The 22,014-nt window shown below is 38.4% G+C and overlaps 1 protein-coding gene and 1 long non-coding RNA gene across 5 annotated transcripts in view; one reads left to right on the plus strand and one right to left on the minus strand.

Annotated features, from left to right (window-relative positions):
- Positions 1-1,895: 1,895 nt before the first annotated feature.
- LOC117243696 lies at positions 1,896-9,534 on the minus strand. The gene is made up of 2 exons (XR_004495496.1): positions 9,464-9,534; positions 1,896-2,154 (listed from the first exon to the last, which is right to left on the minus strand). It is a non-coding gene; the product is annotated as an uncharacterized LOC117243696 (long non-coding RNA).
- A 78-nt stretch (positions 9,535-9,612) lies between these two features.
- Positions 9,613-22,014, plus strand: part of ERCC6L2 (ERCC excision repair 6 like 2) — a 38,554-nt gene continuing 26,152 nt past the window's right edge. For all 4 annotated transcript variants that reach the window (XR_001525425.2, XM_033511426.1, XM_015652931.2 and 1 more), the window contains exons 1-5: positions 9,613-9,913; positions 12,459-12,883; positions 17,161-17,280; positions 18,786-18,979; positions 21,532-21,693. Coding sequence is in view for 3 of the 4 variants with exons in the window: in XM_033511426.1 (XP_033367317.1) it covers positions 9,892-9,913; positions 12,459-12,883; positions 17,161-17,280; positions 18,786-18,979; positions 21,532-21,693 (923 nt within the window). In the remaining variant the exon portion in view is untranslated. The remainder of the gene's footprint in view (positions 9,914-12,458; positions 12,884-17,160; positions 17,281-18,785; positions 18,980-21,531; positions 21,694-22,014) is intronic.

Genomic DNA, 22,014 nt, shown 5'->3' on the forward strand with positions numbered 1-22,014 from the left:
CTGAGTGATTTTAGACTTCTGGGCCTTTTAATGACCCAATGTAATAAGAAAATACATGTTTTATTGGGTGGGTGGATGTCATGTCAGTTGTCTAGCAATGGAAGACAAAAGCCTTTTTTATGGAGTTTTACTTAAACATTTTATTGCACTTTATCAGATACAGAAATAAAATCTCTCTTATTTTATACAATTTTGTACATTACATCAGAGGCAGCAACAAAGCTGAAAATGTCTGCAAAGCAAACAGCTTAGGCAAAATTTGTTTTCCAGATTTTGTTGCTGTTTAAACTGGTATCTAGCCTCTAAGTATTAAAGAAAAGCAGCTTTAAATTATAGAAATAAATCTCGGTTTAAAGCTAAAGGCTTACATTTAACCATCCTGAGAAATTGGTTATACATAAGCATGGCAACTGTGGTTTCCAAATACAAGCACTGCATCAAGCTGTATTTAGCAATCTAGTACTATATATTCTTGAAAGAGAGAGTGACATCAAAATCACTAAGCATTTCAGAGTTCCAGTAATAAAGACTGATTATTTCTTATTTCAGATGCAGAGGTTTGTTTAACTGACAAATTGAATTTTATTTCCTAGTCAACTGTATCTTTCAATGACCGATCATCATCCAGCCCTGAAATAAATGTTACATGATTAAAGTAGTAAAGGTTAAAACATTTAAAACACATGCTGTAGACCTCAGAAATCAAGTCAAGATGTGTAAGGGTATGAATTATTAGAGGACTTATGAAATCTGCCCTGAACAAATTAATTCATCAGTTTAGCCAAAGGTCTGTCAATGAATTCAAGAGCTTTTCAAAAAATGAAACATCTGTTGCATATTTAAAGGTTCTGTCTATATGTAAATGTGTAAATGTTGTAGATTATTCTTTCCAAGGTGGGATATGCAGTTTAAATAAATGTGTTTGGAAGTTATTTTGTAATAGCTGTAATGTCCTTGAGGATCAGAGGCAATTCATGAAGGGTTCCAGCAGCCTTTGAATTCTCAAGCCTTGGGAGTTATTGAGGCAAATTAGATCTTGAGTGAAGCTGAAAGATATATCCATAAATCTGCATAATGACATAATTGTCAAAACAACCTATTACCCCACAAGAGTTAATAGTAGCTTGCCTTTTATTTTTTTTTTAAGGAATCAAGATTACATGGCTTTTTAGGAACGAGGTGAAATTCTTTCTGGATTCTGTTTTCATTCCAAGACAACATAATAACCGAGGGTATCATTTGCTCTACAACTAAGTACTGACTAATTACATTCTGTTTCAAAAATAATTTGAGCATCACTCAGCTAAAAGAGTCAGATTTTCTGTCTTTGTTGTGAAAGGATGGTAGTGCTCCAAAAATTTGCATTAAGCAAAAGTTTAAGCACCTTTTTCGTTGGTATATTTGTACAAATTTTGTGCTGTAAATGAACACCCCAGATTCTGTAGAAAACTTACTTGATTGTGACAGTTTGTACTAGTTACATAAACTTAATATGCACACAAGTGATGTCAATACAGCCACATACTAATTGAGATGTTTTAATCTTCCTACATTTTGCCTGAAGTATTCTGCAAAAACCAGTTTTTATTCTGAAAAAAACATTTCAGAATAACATGAATGCAACTGAATTCAAATAATTTTCATACCATATAGATGGAATGGAACCTCAATTACTTGGTTTAGAAGGTGACTTTGCCTCAGTATCCATGGTGACAACTGCTACTCTGTTTATTTTTATGCTCCAGTAGTTGTAGTAGTTGGATGATAAATATCAAAGTAAGTCTAGTAACAAGACATTTTTCTTAAACCAGAATCATTCCCTCGCACCTACACATACCAAACTAGGTTAATATATTCTTTAAGAAAAAGAAGATAAAAGACATGCAATGAGTGGCTGGTTCTTGGGAACATTTTATTCTGCTATTTTTTTCCAGTCAATTAAACCTATGACTGCAGATCTGGAGTTATAGCACATCCATTTTTGGTCAGTCAATGGACCTCCTTTTACATTTAGCCTAGGTAGTTGGTTCATTATACCCAAAGACTCACATGGAGAGAATCAGCCCCCAGGTTCAACCACAACAGACAGATGAATTTGAGAAAAGGCTGGTAAACTGCCAGTAATCTTGAATGTTGTGAGGAGTCCCTGGTGGCCTGTGTAGAAAGCAGAAGCAACATTTTAGTTGCTGTACATTTTAGTATTTTTTTTCTGTCTACATTTGTTAGGTTTGGACATTATGACTTAGCTATTATGGGATGGGGTAAAGTTTGCAATTTTGTGATTTAATTATGTTTTAATTACTGCTACTTCCATTTGAACAGCATTAATTACAAATTAGGAAAGGGTTTCAGTCTGGTTTTGGGCAAGGAACACACCATATGCACGTACACATATATGTACAGGCCAACAGATTGCTCTGAATAATCCCAATTAGCAGAGATATTACCTATCAAATACCTAGCAACAATTTTAAGTTACACGTATACATTAAAAGGCATGCATGGGAACTTAATTTTTTATATAGAATATATTTCTAATAATTCATTTCAATTAAAGTAACTTTCAAGGTACTGGCTTGATAAGTCCTTCAGTGGTTTGGAAATCATATAATGGTATTTCTCCTATTTTACTGTCCATTTTATTTATAAATAAATACATGAAAAAAATCTACCAGGAGTTTTACTGGTATTATAATCTATTGCCAGTGTCATAAAAAGTTTCATACTTTTTTAACCACAAGAGTGTTCATTGGACAGGGGCTGAAAAATTGTCTAAATCAAAGATATACTTTGCAGTGTAGTTATTATCATACTGTGTTATGAAATGTGTTTAAGTTACTGACTTAATACATTTGTTATATTGAGAGCTGATTCAGCAGAAGTAATCTCTGACATGCTGCTCCCAGACGTTTGTGGTTTCTGACACCACCAGCAGCCTGATTCCCCTAGTAAAAGAGGTTAACTGAATTCAGAGTTTGAGAAGAATACCCTCAGGGATACAGAAAAAATATCCCTGCTTTCCACACAAAACCTCAGCATTCATACATGCTTTAGGGGAACTGACTGGTGAATTGTTTGACAAGACCCCAATTTGGCCTGTCTCTAGTTTACATCTCTAGCATATTTGTACACAGCTATAATATTCCCCTAAAACTGCCACTTCATCAAGCTACCCTACTTTGCTAGACATATAGACAACACAAAGAGGATACACAGGAAATAATTTTTAAAAAGCACTGGATTCTACCCACAGTATTAGAATATAATTTTTTGTGTTTAAATAGGAGTCCTATTTTCAATGGAGCTCCAGAGTTGCTTTCTAATAAGCTTTTTTGTGTGTATTGTATGTATGTCTTTGCTCGTTTCCTCAAAAGTATAACACATCAGGTTATGGTTCACACAATTAATGATGTAAACTGCTTAAAACAGGTCAGAAAGGAAAAAAAAGTGTTATCTTTTAGAAAATCACTGTACAGTTTTTCGTTATTTTTGGATCCTCATAGCAGCCTAGCAATTTACAGCTGGCATTCACATTTCCTATATTTTCATTCGGTTAGAGATATTTTGGCTAGGCTTGACCTGATGATTGAGTCAGATGGCTGTTTACAGGTGCTGTATATTACAGGTTTTATGATTTTAGTTATGAAAGATGCATGTTCAAGTCTCCCACACCAGATCACATTTCCATCTCATTCGCTTAGGAGGCTTTAAATGAAGATTTTCTTATCTCTTGAGGATAACTTGCCATGCCATCCTACCCACCCCCCCACTCCCCCATTTAGTCTTTTTTCCTTTCCTTCTGTGTGCACTGCTTCTATATCTTTCCCTTCATGCTTTGCTGTCAATCAGACCTCAAAAAATAGTGAAATTAAAACTGAGGAAGCAAGTACTTTTTATTTTTTCCTCAAGGAAAAAAGAGATTACGGGAACCAAACTCAATTGTAATTAAGCATAAAGCATTTCTGTAGCTACTAGTCCTAATAGAAAGATCTGTTCCCTTTCTTATTTGTAAAGTGAAATGTGCAACACGTAATAAAAGATTCTCTGAAGAACAATTATGCTGATTTCATTTAACCAGACCCAGAGCATAACTGAGATTGGTCCATGAGCCTTTCAAATGTTCACAGATTTTTCTGAAACATTCAAAACTTCTCTATACAAATACCTGCTGCAAATCCAGTGGAGCTGACAAGCCTCATTATCCAGTTCCCACTCCAGGCAATCATGAAATCTGAGTGTTGCTGACATGATCCATTTATAAACAATATTTATTTAAGAACAAAACTTTACATTTTCCTCAAGTCACCCTTTAGCCAGACACTCAAAGGAAATGAATCAATACTTCGTAACACTTGTGGAATCAGTCTCTCAGGTTTATTCAAGCTGAGTAACACATCATCTGGTAGAAAAACTTTAAAGGACAACTTTGCAGCAGTTATAAGAATTATATTACCCTGGCTTCTAAGAGTTAGTAAGACTTAGGACTAGCCAGAGTATTTTTGAAGAAGAATGAGTTAGCAATACAAGGAGTATCTGACTCACTGAATTAAACTCTCAAGGTGTTATCTATTTTTTATGGGTTGTGCACATGTTGAAGAGTGAACATTTCCAAACATCCTTAGTTAGCATTTTCAGGCTTTTATTTTACAACTGAGGATACAAAAGAGAGGAATGACTTGAATATATTTAAGTTATTAAGAATAATCAGATATTGCATTAAGATGAGAAATATGCATACAGTTAGGTTAGAAATGGCGCCATATCTTATGGTACTGGGCAACAGGAAAACTGGATTCTATCTAGGCAATCTGCCTGGTGTCTACAGCTCTTAATTTTTAAATAACAGTTAGCCAAAACTCAATTTGACCTACACAATTCCTCAAACACTCACTCAGAGTGACCAAGGGTGGAAGGCCCCAGAGAATATCTAGCCCAACTATGCCAACTCCAAGTATGGCCACCTTAAGCAGGCTGCTCAGGCCCGTGTCCAGATGAGTTTTGACTCTCTTCAAGGACACGGATTCTACTTCTCTCAGCAAACTGTGGCAGTGTTTGGCCACTCCCACAAGTGAAAAGTTTTTCCTTATCTTTAAATGGAATTTCCTGTTTCAGTTTGCCTCTTGCCCTGGGGACCATTGAGCATCATATGGACCCATCTTTTAATACCCTCTCACCAAGTGTTTGTGCACAGACAAGATCTCCCAAGACATTTCTCAAGGCTACACAATTCCACCTGAAATCTCTTGAACTTCATGGCCTTGGATTTTCTCCACTATCTTAATGTCTTTCTTCCTGTGGGGAGCCATGAACTGTACACAGCACCTCAGATGTGGTCTAACCTGGGCTGAACAGAGCAGAAGGCACAGCTCCCTTGTGCTGCTGAACAATACTCTTCCTAACATAGCCCAAGAAACTGCTGGCCTTTCATGCTGCTGGATGCACTTCTGGTTCATGGGCAATTTCATGTACATCAGGACCCTTAAGCCCCTCTCTGCAAAGTTGCTTTCCAACTGGTCAACCTCCAGTCTGTATATAGTGCTCTACAGAGTTATTTGGTGGTGTGGTGTGGTGGTGGTGTGGGACTTTATGCGATTACCATCTACACATTTTGCAGCATGCCACTGCCCCTCTTGCATGGGACCACAAGTATTTGGTTTGTTAACCACTCCTCCTGACTGAGTATCATCTCGAAGCTTGCTGAGGATGAACTCTGCCCCACCATCCAAGTCATTAATGGCCAGTTCTAGTCTCAGTTATCAGACTCCAAAATAATCCACTAATAATGGGGCGGCATCTGGACTTTGTGTTGCTGATAACACTCCTTTAAATCCAGAAGATGAGCCTGTTTTCAATCACCTCACTGCTCATTTACCTAGTCCATTTTGCATCAGCCTGTATACTGAGGATGTTAGGGGAGAAAACAGTGAAGGCATTGCTGAAATCAAGATAAACAACATATACTGCTTTCCTCAAATCCCTAATCCAGTGAAGTCTGGGATCATGATCCTGCTACTTGATTTGCTTTGTTCACTTCTCTCAAGATCCTGGACTCCAACATCTCATGGTCTCAACAGACCAGGCAGAGCTCCACATATCCTTGCTGCTGTGTGACATAAAAGGCCAAATCTGCTCCCTGCTGTCCTGACCTGTCCTTTCTAAATCCTGCCCACATCTGCCCACTGTGGCATTCAGCTGTGTGAGCTATCCTTCCACATCTTTGTGACCCCAAGGAGGCTGTGGCCCTGCAGCTGCACACCAGGGCTCTAATGCCTTTTCTTTATCCTGTATGGATGTGATTCAGAGCACCCAGTCAGGCTCATTTTAATGAAGAACTCCGAGAACTTCTTGAATACTGTTCATGGGTAATGTTGAAAACACTGTGGCAAATAAACTGAAGAGACAAAAGGCTTTACAAAATGTTAATTCGGTGAATATCACATTGTGAAGTTCCTCTTTGTAGCATTTTTAACGTTGTCATGCTTAATTAATACTGATTAATTGAACCACCTCTTCTTTTCCCTAATATAAAATTAAACAACCAACTTTTAAAAGAGTTCTAGGTGCCTGTACTTTCTGTGGGTTTTGGTTAAGCTTTCAAATCAGTCTTGCTTTGTTTTCAGACATACTGATGTGGAGGATGCTGTAAATGTAAGTAAGCTGCCCTTTCTAGATGTACATCTGTTAACCTGTCTCCTCTGTCAAAGAAGAGTGAACAGGAAGGCCACAATGTTACATGTGAAATGCTTTCAGGGAAGTAGCACATATTTAAAAAGTGCTTATCCCCATTATGGTGTTCACTTTAGTTGTTATCTGAGCCTAACACTTCTCTTACAAAAGCTAAACTAAGTCAGATATGAGCAAGTTCAAATTTTAATATGGAATCTTGATAAATTCAGCTTTCCAATAATGGCAACAGCTTTTCAAAATGAAATCTTTTACAAATCTTTTCCTGAAGAAACATGAGGTGAGACATTTTTGACGTCCTAGAAAATTACTTCTAACTTCTGTTAGAAAGACTCCTTAAAGGACTTAGATATTCCAAAAACTTTTAAAGATACATAACAGAGCTAAATATTCTCTGGCCTTGGGAAACATTTTCATTATGGGCCCAGTCCAAAGAGGGTATTGCATGAAAGAAGTCCTAATCTCAGTGGGACAGCTTGTTTTCTAGCTTCTTCTTCAAAGTGAACATACAGAAACTGCTTGTAGTTCACAAAAGAAACTTTAAAGGCAAAAAGAAAACCACCTGTTGACACACAGCCAACCAACTGTTGCTGTTAAGGGTGCTTTCCTCCCTTTGTTCTCCCTCCTGAATCGAAAAGCTTCAAGAGTGTCCCTAATTGTAATGGAGACTCATCCTAATGACTTCATCAGGATTTTTAGGTGAAATTCTGTTTCCAGCTAAGACACTGAAGTCTTATCACTGACATAAAAGCACAATGTGTACTTGAACTTTTTTGCAGAATTTTTCTGCCTTTTTTTGTCAGAGAAACTGAAGTGCTTAAGAAAGAATTTAATGTTTCTTATTTTTTCTATTGTGAAGTCATAATAGCAAATTTGTCACTGTAAAATAGCAGCTCAACCCTGCATCAGAGTCCTTATTAAGCACAAACATTTCTATGCACCTTCAAATGCAACCTTGAAGAATAAACACATTTATCTTCAAACATGATACATTTTAAAAGCTTCCTTAGAATCAGAACCTATATACTTGTTCCTTTTTCAAAGATGCTCTCAGGACCAAGATCCATTAGGTACCTGAGGTCATGTACAGTTTACATGTGTTTCTTCAGTGAGAATTTTAAGATCTGGCACGCTACTCCTTTCAGTTCTGGGGTATTTTTGTGGTTGGCATAGTTGTTTTCATGTTCCTTTGGAATGAATGCATGACTACACGCATATTTTAAAAATAACATAACATTGGTACTATATTATGTTCTATTGCTGAACAAACTCCTGCAAATTTGTTGCTCTGGTGCTCAATATTCATGTAGTTCATAGTTGCAGCAACTGTGTTAGTCCTTTCATGCTTGCTATTTTTCTATTAGTCTAATTTAATTAGCTAAGCAATCACTTATCTCTCATTAACCTCTTCTAGAACAGAATTCTGGCTAATAGCAGGCAACTTAAAGAAGCAACTTAATGCTACCCTAGGCTGCACAACTCTGTATTACTCTTAAAGCAGATAGGTAGCCTTTTGCATGTCTGCTGCAAGCAGAAACAGCATGGAGACTCGTATTACTGCCTTGCTTTGCTTATGAAAGTACTGCAGGATGCAGAATTTTGGTTAGTTAGTCTAACTATCCATCTTCATTGTACAGAATTTTGTGGCATATGCCAAAAGAATCCAGGTTTTTTAACTGCTAATGCTCAATCCCTCCTAAAAATTCACCAAAATTATATAAGTTGAAAGATAATTAAAAGGAACTGAGAAATCATCCCAAATTTGTTGTCTTCTGCATTAAAAATCAAAGCTGTTATAAAAACAGATCTTGCATGGTCCTTAAACACAGGCATTTAGCTTTCAGAAGTGAAATTAGTATAGCATTATATAATTATATAATGTGAAGGCATTTTGTCAAAGTAATAGCAGGAATCTGGGAAAGCCATATTCTTCATGTAACACTCCATTGCACTGCTACTGAGATGTGAGTCAATCTGGATAGATTACTTGGTGGGGCCCAATTTTTTTTCAGCAAGAACAGGGTAACTGATATTGACTGCCTTTGTAATCTGGAAAATGTAACTGTGTCCAGTTCAGCTCTCCTGAAAGCAGAGCAGTTTTCACGGGTGGAGGTAGAATGGCTGAAAAGAAATGTGCCTCTCTTTTTTTAAACTCTTCCCAAATGTCAGACCTTTGGCTCTCAGCACCCATCACCTCCGTGCAGCTGGCTGCTCTGTACTGTGCCAGCTGTGCCTTCCATTGCACCAGCTCTTTGCCCTGCTTCCTCACCTCTCCAATTTTTTTTCCACAGAGAGTAACTTCAGATCTCTTTCCCCCTGCTACCCAGAATCACAGAACAGGTAAGGTTAGAGGGGACCACAGGGGGTCATCTGGTCTAACTTCCCTGTTCAAGCAGGGTCATCCTTGAGCACATTCCATAGGATTGTGTCCAGTCAGTTCTTGAGTATCTCCAGTGAAGGAGACCCCACAACCTCTCTAAATAATCTGTGCATGGTCATCATCAGTTTGTGCCCATTACCTCTTGTCCTATTGCTCAGCAGCATTGAGATGAGCCTGGCTCCATCCTCTGGCACCCTCCCTTCACGTATTTATACACATGAATATGGTCCCCTCTTAGTCATCTCCTCTCGACATTGAACAGGCCCAACTCCCTCAGCCTGTCTTCACAAGACAAATGCTCCCAAGGCCCTAATCATCGCCCTAGCCCTGTGCTGGACCCAACCCAGGAGCTCCAAGCCTCTCTTCTCCTGAGGAACCCAAAACCTGACACAACATTACCGGGCAGAACGGGCCCAGGCCCGCCGCATAGCTCCCGCCGCATCCCGTGCCGCTCCGCCAGGAAACCTCGCGATATTTCCTGCCTGCCCGCCGGCGCCTGTAAGCACGGAGCACCATGGCAACGCACTTCTCGCGATACCGACAGGGCCTCTGCCGGTGCCTGTGCCGGGCAGGGCGAGGCCGGTACGCGGCCCCGGCCGCGGTCTCGGCTCTCCTCGGCTGCGGCTCTTCCGGGACCGGCCGCGGTGCCGAGAGCGGGGACAGCCAAGGGGCCCTTCCCTCAGGCGCCCCGGAGGTTCCCGCGGCGCCCGCCCTGCCGTGACCCGCTCGGCGGAGGGGCGGCGGTGGGTCCCCAGCGTGCCGGTGCCGTCGGGCCCCGGTGCCTCTGCCCGCGGGCCCCGTCGGGCTTTGCGCAGCCAAAAATTAAAATGTGTGATGATGGTCTCCCAGGTAAGCGACTTCCGTATGTCTTGCTCTGCATATCCTCGAATTTTGTTGTTACAGTCGTTTATTGGAGGATAAAATAAAAAAACAAAACAGGAAAACAGAACCTTACACTCATACATTAAGTGGTCAACCCTCAACAGTTAGAAGGCATTCGACATAATTTCATAGAGTGGTTGAAAGGAAATAGTGCGTGACACGAGTCCATTACCACCATGATTTAGTACAGTCAGTGTTCACAATGGCACATTTTGCCCACCTGTAATAAAAGGGGTAAGTACTGGCAAGCATCTTAAATACCAGCTTTCATCATTGGTGGCAAGTGTACTGTACCCATGCTAGGAAGCTATACGAGATAATTTTCTTGGTTTTTAAAGATTTATGCTCCACATAAATTATGGTTCTAATTCAAAAGCCAAGAACTTGGTGACTCAGGATAGTTAAAGTAAGTAGTTCATGCTTTGGCTTTAATAGCATTATTTTTTGGCCTTTTGTAGCAGTGGAGTCCATTATACCATTTTATGTCTTAGCCTTTTTGTCATTCTGTTCCCTGCTTCTCCCTAGTTTTGGAGCTTAGTAATACTAGAGCTACTGTTCAGTATAATGTATTCCACTTTGCACCTGAACTCTAGCTGTGATGAGTCATATGCAACTCCTTAGCCTCAAGTAAATGCTTCGTTAAAAGCAAAAACTCTGTCTTGAATCATAGTTTTAACTTGAGAGTCTCTAAACATGTTACATGTCCCTTCACTACTGTAAAAAAAAAAAAAAAAGCAATTACATTGCTATTTTAGTTTAATTTGCATATTTAACAGTGTGCTGTACATAACTGGTTTCGGTTTTTCAGTTTTGGTTCCTGTTCTCATGAAATTGCAGAAAGAATTAGGGGCTATTGTGAGAAGTTAATGTACGCATCTTTTTGCATTGAGATGAGAGATGTATAGTAATGCCATGAAATTTAAGGATTAGTTGTGTAGGATTTGTTGAACGTACAGCCTGTACTTCACCCTTTGCCTCAAAAAGTTACTTTTTTGTTTTGAGTCTTTGAGAAGAACTGAGGGAATGGCTGATGGTCTTGGAGCAGCTTATGTAGCAGGTCACAAGGTATGGCACTGAACTCCAAATAAGGATGATGGGGGCATTATTAAAGAGATCTGCAAAATGGTGAACTGAATGGAGAGGCTGTGGTTTTTGACCTTGTTAGTGTAAGAACTAGTGGGCCATCAGTTTAGGTCTTTGGATCAAAGTTCATATCAGGCAAAAGTGTGACACGAATCCAGAGCAGATCAACAATATTTTTAGTAAGAAGTCACCAAATTCTAGGAATCTGCATGCATTGAAAGAGGAGTGGAGCTGCTTGGAAGAGAGCAGTCTGCTGGGGTTTGCTAAACAGACAAACCACTTGTGGCCCTTGAAATCTCTGACTAAAAGTATACTTTAGAGGCCAAAGAATTTCAGAATAGGGGTGTTCTGTAGGCTTGTACTATTTTTATTGTTACCTGCACATCAGCTTAGAGCCAATGCTGGCTGCGGAATAGTGGGCTTGGCTACAAGGATGCTTTTGTTTTCCCTAAGTGTATATATTAAATATATTTAATAAATGAGCTGTGGTTACCATTGATGTAATTAATACATTTTGAACAGTAGTCCTGTAAGCATATGCTTTCAGGTGCTTAGAACTTGGTGAGGAGAACCAGTCTTCTTGCAGTTTTTACACAGTGACGTTAAAATGGGTGAAGGTGGGGTTTCTTGCCTTCAGAACTTTTTTCCTTACCTGTGAAAAATGTCTGGGTTGATGTCTCAAGGAACATGTACTACCACTGGTCATAGAATGATGAATACTTGCTCTGGTGCAAGATTCTCTCTGGCTCACTCCTTCCTGTAAAAAAGGTGCCTCTCATGGTAGTTGATAATGACATTCTTGCAACAATCAAAACTTATTCCAGCAAATAGATAAGAAACAATAAAGGTTCTGAAATGAATTATATATCCCTTTGTTTTGGGATGACTTAGAAGGACAAGATTAGAAATTGTTTCTGCAAACTCAGAAGAAAACTCCTTTTTCTCTCAGTTCAGATTTGGAAAACCTTGTGCACGGCCATTATTTGCAAGGTCTTTTTACTGTGAAGAGGGAAGACCTTGTTTTTTCTAGTGGAGGTATTTTGTTCTGTTTTTCCTTGTCAGGATAATGTGGGGACTTTCTGCTTTGATACATACCGTTGTATTTGTCTGTGTGAAGCCACTGTGTAAACTTAATGCATTGGACTCTGGATTTTGGTTTTTTTCCTATACACCTTCTGTTATTTTTATAAATAACAAAATATAAAATAAAAATATTTTATAAAAATAGCCAACTATATGTCTAGCTCAGGCTTTGGTTGTAAACAGTAATTGCTATTTTAATTCTAGTGCTACCTTCAATAAAGTGTTTTATACGAAGTTGTATGCATTTTATCACCTAAATTTACATCCATTGTTTTAATAATGAAGAAATGAAATACTTCGTATATCCAGCTAGTTTATCACTATGTGTGTTTGGTTTTTTTTATAGACGATTGGCGTATTGGGGAGAAATGCCTTGCTCCTGGTTTTGAAAATGGAAAACTTCATGAAGGAACAATAACTTCTCTTGAAAAGGACAAGAATGGAAAATCATTTGCTGTTGTATCATTCTTGGAGTCTGAAGAAAGGAAAGTACTAATAAAAAAACTTTGTAAAGTCAAAGACAGTAGAGGACCCTGGAAAAGCTTAATATTTGATGAGGGTGATCTGGAAAAGCCTTATTTTCCTGACCGAAATCTTCCATCTCCTGCGGTTGCATTTAAATTGTCTGACAATGGCGATTTTATCCCATATACAATTAACAGATACCTGCGTGATTATCAAAGGGAAGGAGCCCAGTTTTTGTATAAACACTATGCTAATAAAAGAGGGTGTATTCTTGGAGATGATATGGGCCTTGGAAAGACAATACAGGTATTATTTTTGTTTGTTACAGTGGGAGAAAATCATATTTTCTGGGATCTGTAAATATTTTTTTAGAAAGCATTGTATTTATGACGTTTAAACATCCCTCTGCAGTTGGAGAGATGGATGGAGCAGGACATGATGTCCAGGACAGCACTCAGAGCCAGGAGCCTGTTGCTGATTTAAGACTTACTCCTTACAGGCCATAAAACTGGGATGTGTCTCCTTTTAGTATAAGCATGAGTAATTAAAATAGTTAAAATGTTAGTGTGTTGAATTTACTTTGAGGGTTGCTACCTGCCCATCATGAAAGCAATTTGCCATTGAGTGTACAGCGTACACTAAAATAACTTGAGGCTCTTACCTGACTTGTGCTTTTAAAATACCTTTCTCCTATTTTTCCTGAAAACAAATAGTTTCACTGTTCTGGGAATGCAAAAGAGCCAACCCTTTTACTCCTGTCTCTGGAAATACTGCTTTGGTATATCACACAACTTGTATCACTTTTTTGGAAATGCAGCTTGATTGATGAGAGGACAAAGTGTAACTGGATTTTTTTCTTACACTTTGAATCTGTGTGACCTAAATTGCTTACTTTTTGCTTACCTTTTTTGCTTACTTTTTTTACTCATTTTACTGTAACTAAGGTGTTTTTATGTGTGGAAATTCTCCATGGTCTATCAGATATCAAGTTAGCAGCTTGAGTTCTGTGGGGGATAGTCTGTCCCATTCTCTTTTCTATTGCTCCATGTGTCCAATGCAAGCTCATTCCTTCACAGGCAGTTATTGGTACCTATTGCCCTTCCATTTAGGAGAATGTTGACAGATGCCTTTCAGTGCAAAAAACTGTTGTCCTGTACCAAACTTAATAGGAGAGAGTAAACTAAATGTCAAAACTCTGCATAGAGAATTTAGAGGTGTATCATAGATTGGTATATATAGTTGATGATGATCTGTTAACAGATGCTTATTAAAACAAAACTGCATTCATTTTAAGCATGGCCACGTTTCTTGTCCATGGTAGTTGAAGAACTGAGTAGTTATGGAAGACTGTTTTTACTCAATTGCAAGTAATCTGATTTCACATAGTAAGAAATACCTCTATCTATCTATCTATCTATCTATCTATCTATCTATCTATCTATCTATCTATCTATCTATCTATCTATCTATCTATCTATCTGTTGGTGAGAGATAATAGTAAACTCGGGGGGCAGGAACTAAATTTAGTTGTCTTGATTGCATCTTGCATTTTTTGAATCTCAGAGCTGATTCTCTAGGCACATATATCACACAGTGACAGTATGTTCCTATGAGGAATTCACATCTGATGCCTATTTCTTTTAATCTATGTCAGGTTTTCAGAAGGTAGAGATTTCAAAGAATATCTTATGTGAAGAATATCATATGTTAAGAATAACAAGAAGGGATTCTCTAAGTACATAGTTCAGAAAAGAAAGGTTGAGGAGACTTATCTGAGGCAGCGAGCAAACTTGTGTTTGACCAGTCTGGTGACCTTATATGATGTAATGATGGTAATGGTCAATATGGGAAGATGGACATATGTCTCTGCTTCTGTCGGGCCTTTGGTATGGTTCCACATGACATCCATACCTCCAGACTGGAGATGGGTGGATTTGATGGATGGAGAGTGCAATGGATAAGGAGTTGGCTGTCTGGCTGGATGCAGCCAGAGAGTTGTGGTCAAGGCCTTGGTGTTGAGGTGGAGACTGGTGATGAGTGATGTCTCTCAGGCTCTGTTTTGGGACCACCACTGCTCTGCAGTGTTTGCCTCAATGACACAGGCAGTGGGGTCCAGTGCACTCTCAGCGAGTTTGCAAATGACACAAATCTGAGCAGTGCAGTTGACTCAACAGAAGGATGGGATGCCATCCAAAGGGACCTGGACAAGCTTGAGAATTGGGCCCATGAGAACCTTATGAAATTCAACAAGTCCAAGTGCAAGATGCTGCATCTGGGCTGGGGCATTCCCAGACATGAACACAAACTGGGAGAAGTTGCAGAGAGCAGCCCTGAGAAGAGAGACTTGGGGATTCTTGTAGATGAAGAGCTGGACATGAGCCAGCAGTGTATGCTTGCAGCATGTCCTGCAGGTCAAGGGAGGTGATTCTGCCCCTCTGCTCCACTCTTCTAAGACCCCACTTGGAACACTGCATCCAGCTCTGGGGTTCCCAGCACAGGAGGGATGTAGACCTGTGACAGTAGGTCCAGGGGAAGCCACGAGGTATTCTGAGGGGTTGAGCACCTCTCCTATGAAGACAGGTGGAGAGATTTGGGGCAGTTCTGCCTGATGAAGAGAAGACTCCTCGGGGATGTCATTGCAGCCTTCCAGTAACCTTTGTGTTTAAGGCCAGGTTGGATGAAGGCCTGAGCAATCTGGTCTAGTGAATGGTGTTCTTGCCCATTGCAAGGATTGGAAATAGGTGATCTTTAAGGTTCCTTCCAACCCTTATCATTTTGTGATTCTGTGATCTTGTGTATTTTTTATAAAACACAATGTTTATGTTCAAGTTGAGTATGGGAAAGGCAGTTCAGTGGATATGAAGTAAAGTAGTAGAATTTGCTTCTTTAGAAAAGGTTAGTACATATGAAAAAAGAAATTTAAACTTCATTGAATAACTGATATAGTCTTAGAAAAAAAGTTGTCTTATGCTTGTCAGTTGGCTGAAGCTTACTGTTTCTGAATTAGAGGATGATTCATGAGATAAAGACTTCACTAGAAATCCTTTGAATTTTAATGTTCTTTGTACTTCTGGATTGATTTTTGCTTTAAATGTCCTAACCACATGGTTCTTTCATATCAAGCTGAAGTTTAAGTGAAGGCAAGTAGAATAATGTTCTTTCTCAGTGTGCTTAAAATAAGCTAGTTTGCTATCAAGGCATTTTAGTTGCTTCTTGCTATATCTGGAAGAGCCAAAGATTTCTGATAATGAGTTGCTGTTTCACTGCCTTTGCTACTCTTAGAAATTTGTGATGCAAATTTTTCTGAGAGTGGAGAATGTGGAAAAGACATGAAGATTTATTGTTCAGTTGAATTTGATTATAATTCTCATAGGATTAAAAAAAATAGTAAAAGTCATTAGTTAAACAACATGTGCAAACTGGCAGTTCATTTCAATCTCAGTTCATGAGATATTATGTATAAAAATGTTCAGGTTACTTTTATTCTACATGCCTTTCTTTCACTCTGTGGCCATACATATGATGGATTTCTTCTCTCTTCTCTCCATCTAACTACTCTTTCCAGGCAGGTGTCTTTTCTGCGCTCTCCTCTCCTGATATGCTCTTTCTCCCCATCATTAGAGGGAGAGAGTTCTTTTTTTTGGAAATCAACAGTTGGTAGCTTTGCCTCTGTCCTGCTATAAGCAGCTGTGTAGCAGCTGCAAAAGGAAGCGGCTGGAGCTGGCTTCTCTGAATAAAAGGGACCTGTTGAGTTTTCAAAAGAAGGGTACCTCTCTGATGATGCATCTGGTCCTTGCTAGTGTTTAGTTCACAGATACCATTTATCCCAAATGGATTTTGGATTTGCATGTTCTGGCCAGATCTTTCTCTGCCTTCTTCCTGTTTTGGATTATGATAGAAGCAGTTTGGAATAGCCTGTGCTGGGATGTTTGTCCTTGCTGTGATGTGTTGTAATAAATATGTTCTCATAATCACCTTGAGTGGTTTGAGGCAGATGGGAGAATATAGCACAACAGAAAAAAAATATTTTGATGTTACCAACAGGACTTTGAAGGAATGGAACATACAGAAAATGACATATTAGTAAAAAAACAAACCTCTAGGATAGGCCTCTTCTTCCTGCCACAGAAATCACCTTGAGAGGATAGTTAGAGGATATCTGTTCCTTCTGTTTTCTCATCTGAAATTTAAGTACCCTGAAAAGGAGGAGAGTTGCAAGACAAGCCCCATCTCTGTTTTTTCCTGGCTCATTCATATTCTGTCTCTTGTGTATTTTTGTGACTTTTCCAAATAAAGAATGAAATAGCGAGATAGAGCAATTAATTGCTCTTATCATTACTTCAAGGAATTCTTTGGAATCCAAGGGAGGGAGAGATCTCATTTTAAAACCAGATTTATTTAAAACCAACCAACACCCCCTGTCTGCATCCCACACCAAAATGGTGAAAAAAAAAATCTCCCCACACCAAACCAAACCACCTTCTGATGTCCTGTCCAGGGTTCTGTCCTAAATGTTTATTTTTTGTGGAATTCATTCAATTTCTTACTGTACATAGTCACTAAGAATTGTTTTCTTTCTCAAGGTCATTTCATTTTTGGCTGCAGTGTTGCACAAAAAGGGAACACATGAGGATATTGAAAATAATATGCCGGAATTTTTACTGAGGACAATGAAAAAGAGCTCAGATTGCAACCCCAAGAAGGTACAACTTTTAGTGATACTAGCTTAAGGACTTTGATGAAAGGCAATCCTTAGATTTTTTTGGTTGGTTGGTCATTTGTTCTAGGAGTTTATGTACATTAATTTTTAAAATTAAAATTAATTTAAAATTAAAATACAGTTGCTGAAGGACATCCTGTAGGATTTCATGCCTTTCCTAGCGGTGTTTGGGAAGTCTTCAGTTTTCTAGACAAAGGCAACTCTAGTTGTTTTTGTCTAATCTGTTACTACTGTTCATCTGCGCTATCAGAAAACATTTGGAGGTATCTGGGTTAGACTTGTGGCTGGAGTAAAAGCCCATGTCAGTGAGTAGAAAATTAGTGTTGGGTGATATTTTTAAATTAAAAAAAAAGCCTGTATATCTGTAATAACAGCATATTTAATTATGAGAAATCCATATATTTGGAAAACGTATTTCTAATTGCCTTATGGTATCCTGTGTATTCTTGGTTGGCTGTCATAATATTGGAAATAAGTCTGCCTGATAATCTAGGTAGTCAAATACAGTGACAGCAAATAAAATACACTTCTAGAAGTTTTGTGTGAATAAGATAAATATGAAGATCATTTTAATTTTACCCGTTACAGAAACCATGTGGTTTCTGTTTTTCATTGTTATTTTTATTTTGCTGGAATAGTTACAGAATTTGACTGGCGTGATGGGTCTGTAGCTTTGTGCATAATGGATACATGCTCCTCAGGAAATACAGGCTATGGGGAAGGGGTAAAGTGATAGCAGTTCATGTGCAAAGAAACAGGAATGCTTCTGACTAAGAATAAGAGGAGAATGTCACTTTGAGGGCATTTAGTGTTGAGACAGGACACAGAGAGTTGTAGACTCCATCCACCCTTATGGGGTTTTGAAGGCCACAATTGGGAAAACCTGGGTCTGAAGTAAATATTGCCCTTGCTTTGACTGTAAAGTTGTACTGAAAATGTCTCAAGGTCACTTCCTACTTCACTGATTTTATTATCCTGTCATATTAAATGAATTGTAAGAGCTGTCCTAATTTGTTTAACCCTTTTCAGGACTGTTTTCAAGTCACATGGTGACTAGACTTGTGGATTTGAGGAAGCTGCTTACCCTCTTCATCCTTTTATTTTCTCCATTTGTAAAACATTTTATGGTATACAGATGCTATAACAAAGCAAAGTGATAGCATTTCACATCTTACTGCAGTTGTTAGAGTATAATATGAGTAAGTAGTGCTTTTTAGTGTTAAATTTTACTATTACAGTATTTTTCTGCTGTATGGTATACATACTCAGAGTAAACTGATTACTTTTGAATTTATATTAACTTTAGATATTTTCCATACATCATTTGAAATTACAGAATTAAACAGTCAAACTGCTCAGAGCAGTAAAACAGTCAAGATCTTGACTTCTGTTATTAAGAAATTGCTATGTTGTAGTTTTTCAAATGATACCATAATGTTGAAAATATAGTATATTTTCAAGTGATACTATAATATTATTTATTGTCAGACTTTCCTCATAGTGGCCCCTCTTTCAGTGCTGTACAATTGGAAGGATGAATTAGACACATGGGGATACTTTAAGGTCTCTGTCTTACATGGCAGTAAAAAAGACGATGACATGAGTCGCATCAAGCAAGGTAAATGTGAAGTTGCTCTTACAACATATGAGATACTTCGCCTGTATTTGGATGAATTTAACAGGTAATGGTTTTAATGTGTTTTTGTACACACTGAATTTTAACTGTCTAATTGTGTGTTCTTTCAAAGGACTTTTTTCTGTATAATATATTTACTGTTAAATCCATTGACTCACTGTGTTTCAGAGAAGAATCCCTCAACTATTGAATTTTTCATGTGCTACTGTATTTAACCTGTACAATTCTGGGTTGACCTTGGCTGGACACCAGGTTTCCACCAAGCCACTCTCAGCCCCCTTCCCAGCTGGACAGGGAAGAGAAATTAAGATAAACACCTCTTTAGTTGAGATAAGGCAGTTTACTAATGCAGAAACAGAAATTTAGGCATGCACACACAAAGAGGGGGAAAAAAAAGTAGATTTTTCTGCTTCCCATCAGCTAGCAGTGCTGAGCCACTTCCTGGGAAGCAGGGCTTCAGCACTGGAAGGCAAACATTGTAAATATCAAGTGCCCCATTCCTCCTCCTTTCCCTTGCATTTATATCTGAGCTGATACCATATAGGATATATCAGTTTGGGTCAGCTGGCCAAGTTTTATCCCCTCCCAGGGTCTTATGCATTCCCAATCTACGGTGGGGGGAATGCTGAGAGACAGCACTGATACTCTGCCAGCACTGCTCAACAGTAGCCAAAGCACTGGTGTGTTAACAACACCTTTCCAGCTACCCACGGACCTATGAAAGCTGCAGTGGGAAAATTAATCCATCTCAGCCAGACTCAATACAACTATCTTTGTAATGGTACACTTGGTAGCAGTAAGTGTTTGAATAGTTCCCATAAAACTAGTCTTTGCTGGTAACACAGTTATGAAATGTTCTCTGAAAGACACAGGAACTGCCTCCCTGAAAGCTGATGACAGCTGAAAGATACATAGCAGGTATTTCCGTCTTTTAGTGCAGTGTAAGAACAATCACCTGTAATTTTTAGCAAATGCTCAAAAAGGTATTTTCCTTATTTGCTCTTTTCACTAGCTTGATGAATTTATTGAGCCCTAAAAGCTTTAAGATTTAAACCCGCACATTTCTCATCCAATCCTAGAGGTCCTTTTCCTTTATGTTGTCATGGAAGTAGAGTACAAGTTGTGTCAATGGCTGGTGGTAGCAGCCTGCCCTCAGCAGCTAATCTTAAGTGGATTTGCAGATCTTGACATTTCAGGTGTTGGGAAGGGTCCGGGCCCCAGAGAGTACTGTAGTTGTCTGGAGATCCATCATCAAAACAATCAGATCTTCATCTCTGTGCTCAGGTCTGAAGTACAGAGAGCAGAGAAATACAGATAGGAGAGTAAAGTAGTTTTGTTATCAGACCCCTAACTATTTGTGTTCCTTCTGAGGAACTCTTCATGCTTCATCATGGAATAGACTGTGGTCAGGACATACATAGGTGCATGTGCGGAGCAGATCTGAGGTGTGACATCAGCAAGTACATTTCTTCAGAATGCATGTTCACCTCTTTCTGTGGAGGATGTGACTGGTTGGGCCTATGATTTCAACACCAGAAGACATTTTGTGTCTTGCTTCACTACAGTGATGAATTGGCCTCAAAAGCTGCTCTTAAATAATTAGCTATCTGGAATAAAAATACATATGCTCAGTTATGCATGTAAATCAGTATGAGAGATTTAAATGGAAGGAGCTGGGTTATGTTCATAACATCTAACATCTGTTAGACTTTTCTGAAACTACAATTTTTAGCATACTTTGGGAATGTAGGAACTTGAATATGAGTGGATGTATTTAGTGGGTAGCAAAAATGCCGCAAGATCAGCCTTCATTAGTGAGCTAAATGCAGCTTGCTCAGGAGATAGGCTTTCTACTAAACATCTCTAAACATGTCTGTTTCAACTTTTTGCAGCATATTAAACTGAATATGGTTGGGTTCTGACATATTCATATATAAAGAGTGAATTCATAAATTTAGTAAATCTCTTCCTAGGGACTTGAAGATTTTTTATTATTATTATGGTATATAGGTCATTCTACCCCTAAGTTTTATTCTTGAACTTCTTTTGGTCACTGCTTATAGTGATGTTCCTTCTTGTCCCAATCCCAAAACATTAAAATCCTTCTGCTATTGTATAGATATTCTTGAGTGATACTTCCTTGTAGACTGAAATGTTTTCAGTTCACTGGCATTGGATAATTTTTTGTTGAGAAGATGAAATATGTTAAGCATATTTCAGTAGTTTACCTTCAGAGACTTATTTATTTTTTGTAATCCTAATTATGAATGGAGTTAATTTTAGTGAGATGTGCTAGATTCATTGGTCCACGGACTGAAAGCTGCTTTCTGCACAGAAAGCATTTGATGCAGGTAACTACCTCATTTATTTGGCAATGTAGTATAGCCGTTATGTTTAACTGTGCTAATTGAATTTACTAAACAAACAATATAAAGAAATGGAGTGGTATAATACAAAAAAAACCAGGGAAATCAAAAATTAATAGTCTGTTATAATACAATAACAGCTATTTGTGTGACTTACTTCGCTTTTTTATGTATGTATGTGGCATGATGGGACAAGTAATGTCAGTTAATGAAATCTTTTTTTGATCTGCAGTATAGAGTGGTCTGCTGTGATAGTGGATGAAGCACACAGAATCAAGAATCCTAAGGCTCAAATAACTCAAACCATGAAGTCACTAAAATGCAGTGTTCGCATAGGTCTTACTGGAACCATTCTTCAAAACAATATGAAGGAACTTTGGTGTGTTATGGACTGGTAAATAAAATATTTTCTTTTGTGGTTAAACAACACTCTGTTGTTAACTGTGGAGTGAGGGTAGGGAAAGACTGGATGTGTTATAAAAATACAACAACAAAACACAACCCTCAACCTCAAAATACCTGCTTTTTTTGTGAGAATATAACTGTGTTTTTTTTAACACATCTGGGAAGGTAAGCTCGTGGTATTTGAGTTGCTTAATACATTTGGAGTTCATCCCATCTGGTTTCTTTGGGGAATTTGGAAAGAAGTTAAAGTTATTCTCCCTCTACCTCCAATATTTTCTTTTTTTTTTTTGTCCCCCCCTAAGGACACTTT

The sequence above is a fragment of the Parus major genome, chromosome Z (assembly GCF_001522545.3).
Source record: "Parus major isolate Abel chromosome Z, Parus_major1.1, whole genome shotgun sequence".
Lineage (NCBI taxonomy): Eukaryota > Metazoa > Chordata > Aves > Passeriformes > Paridae > Parus > Parus major.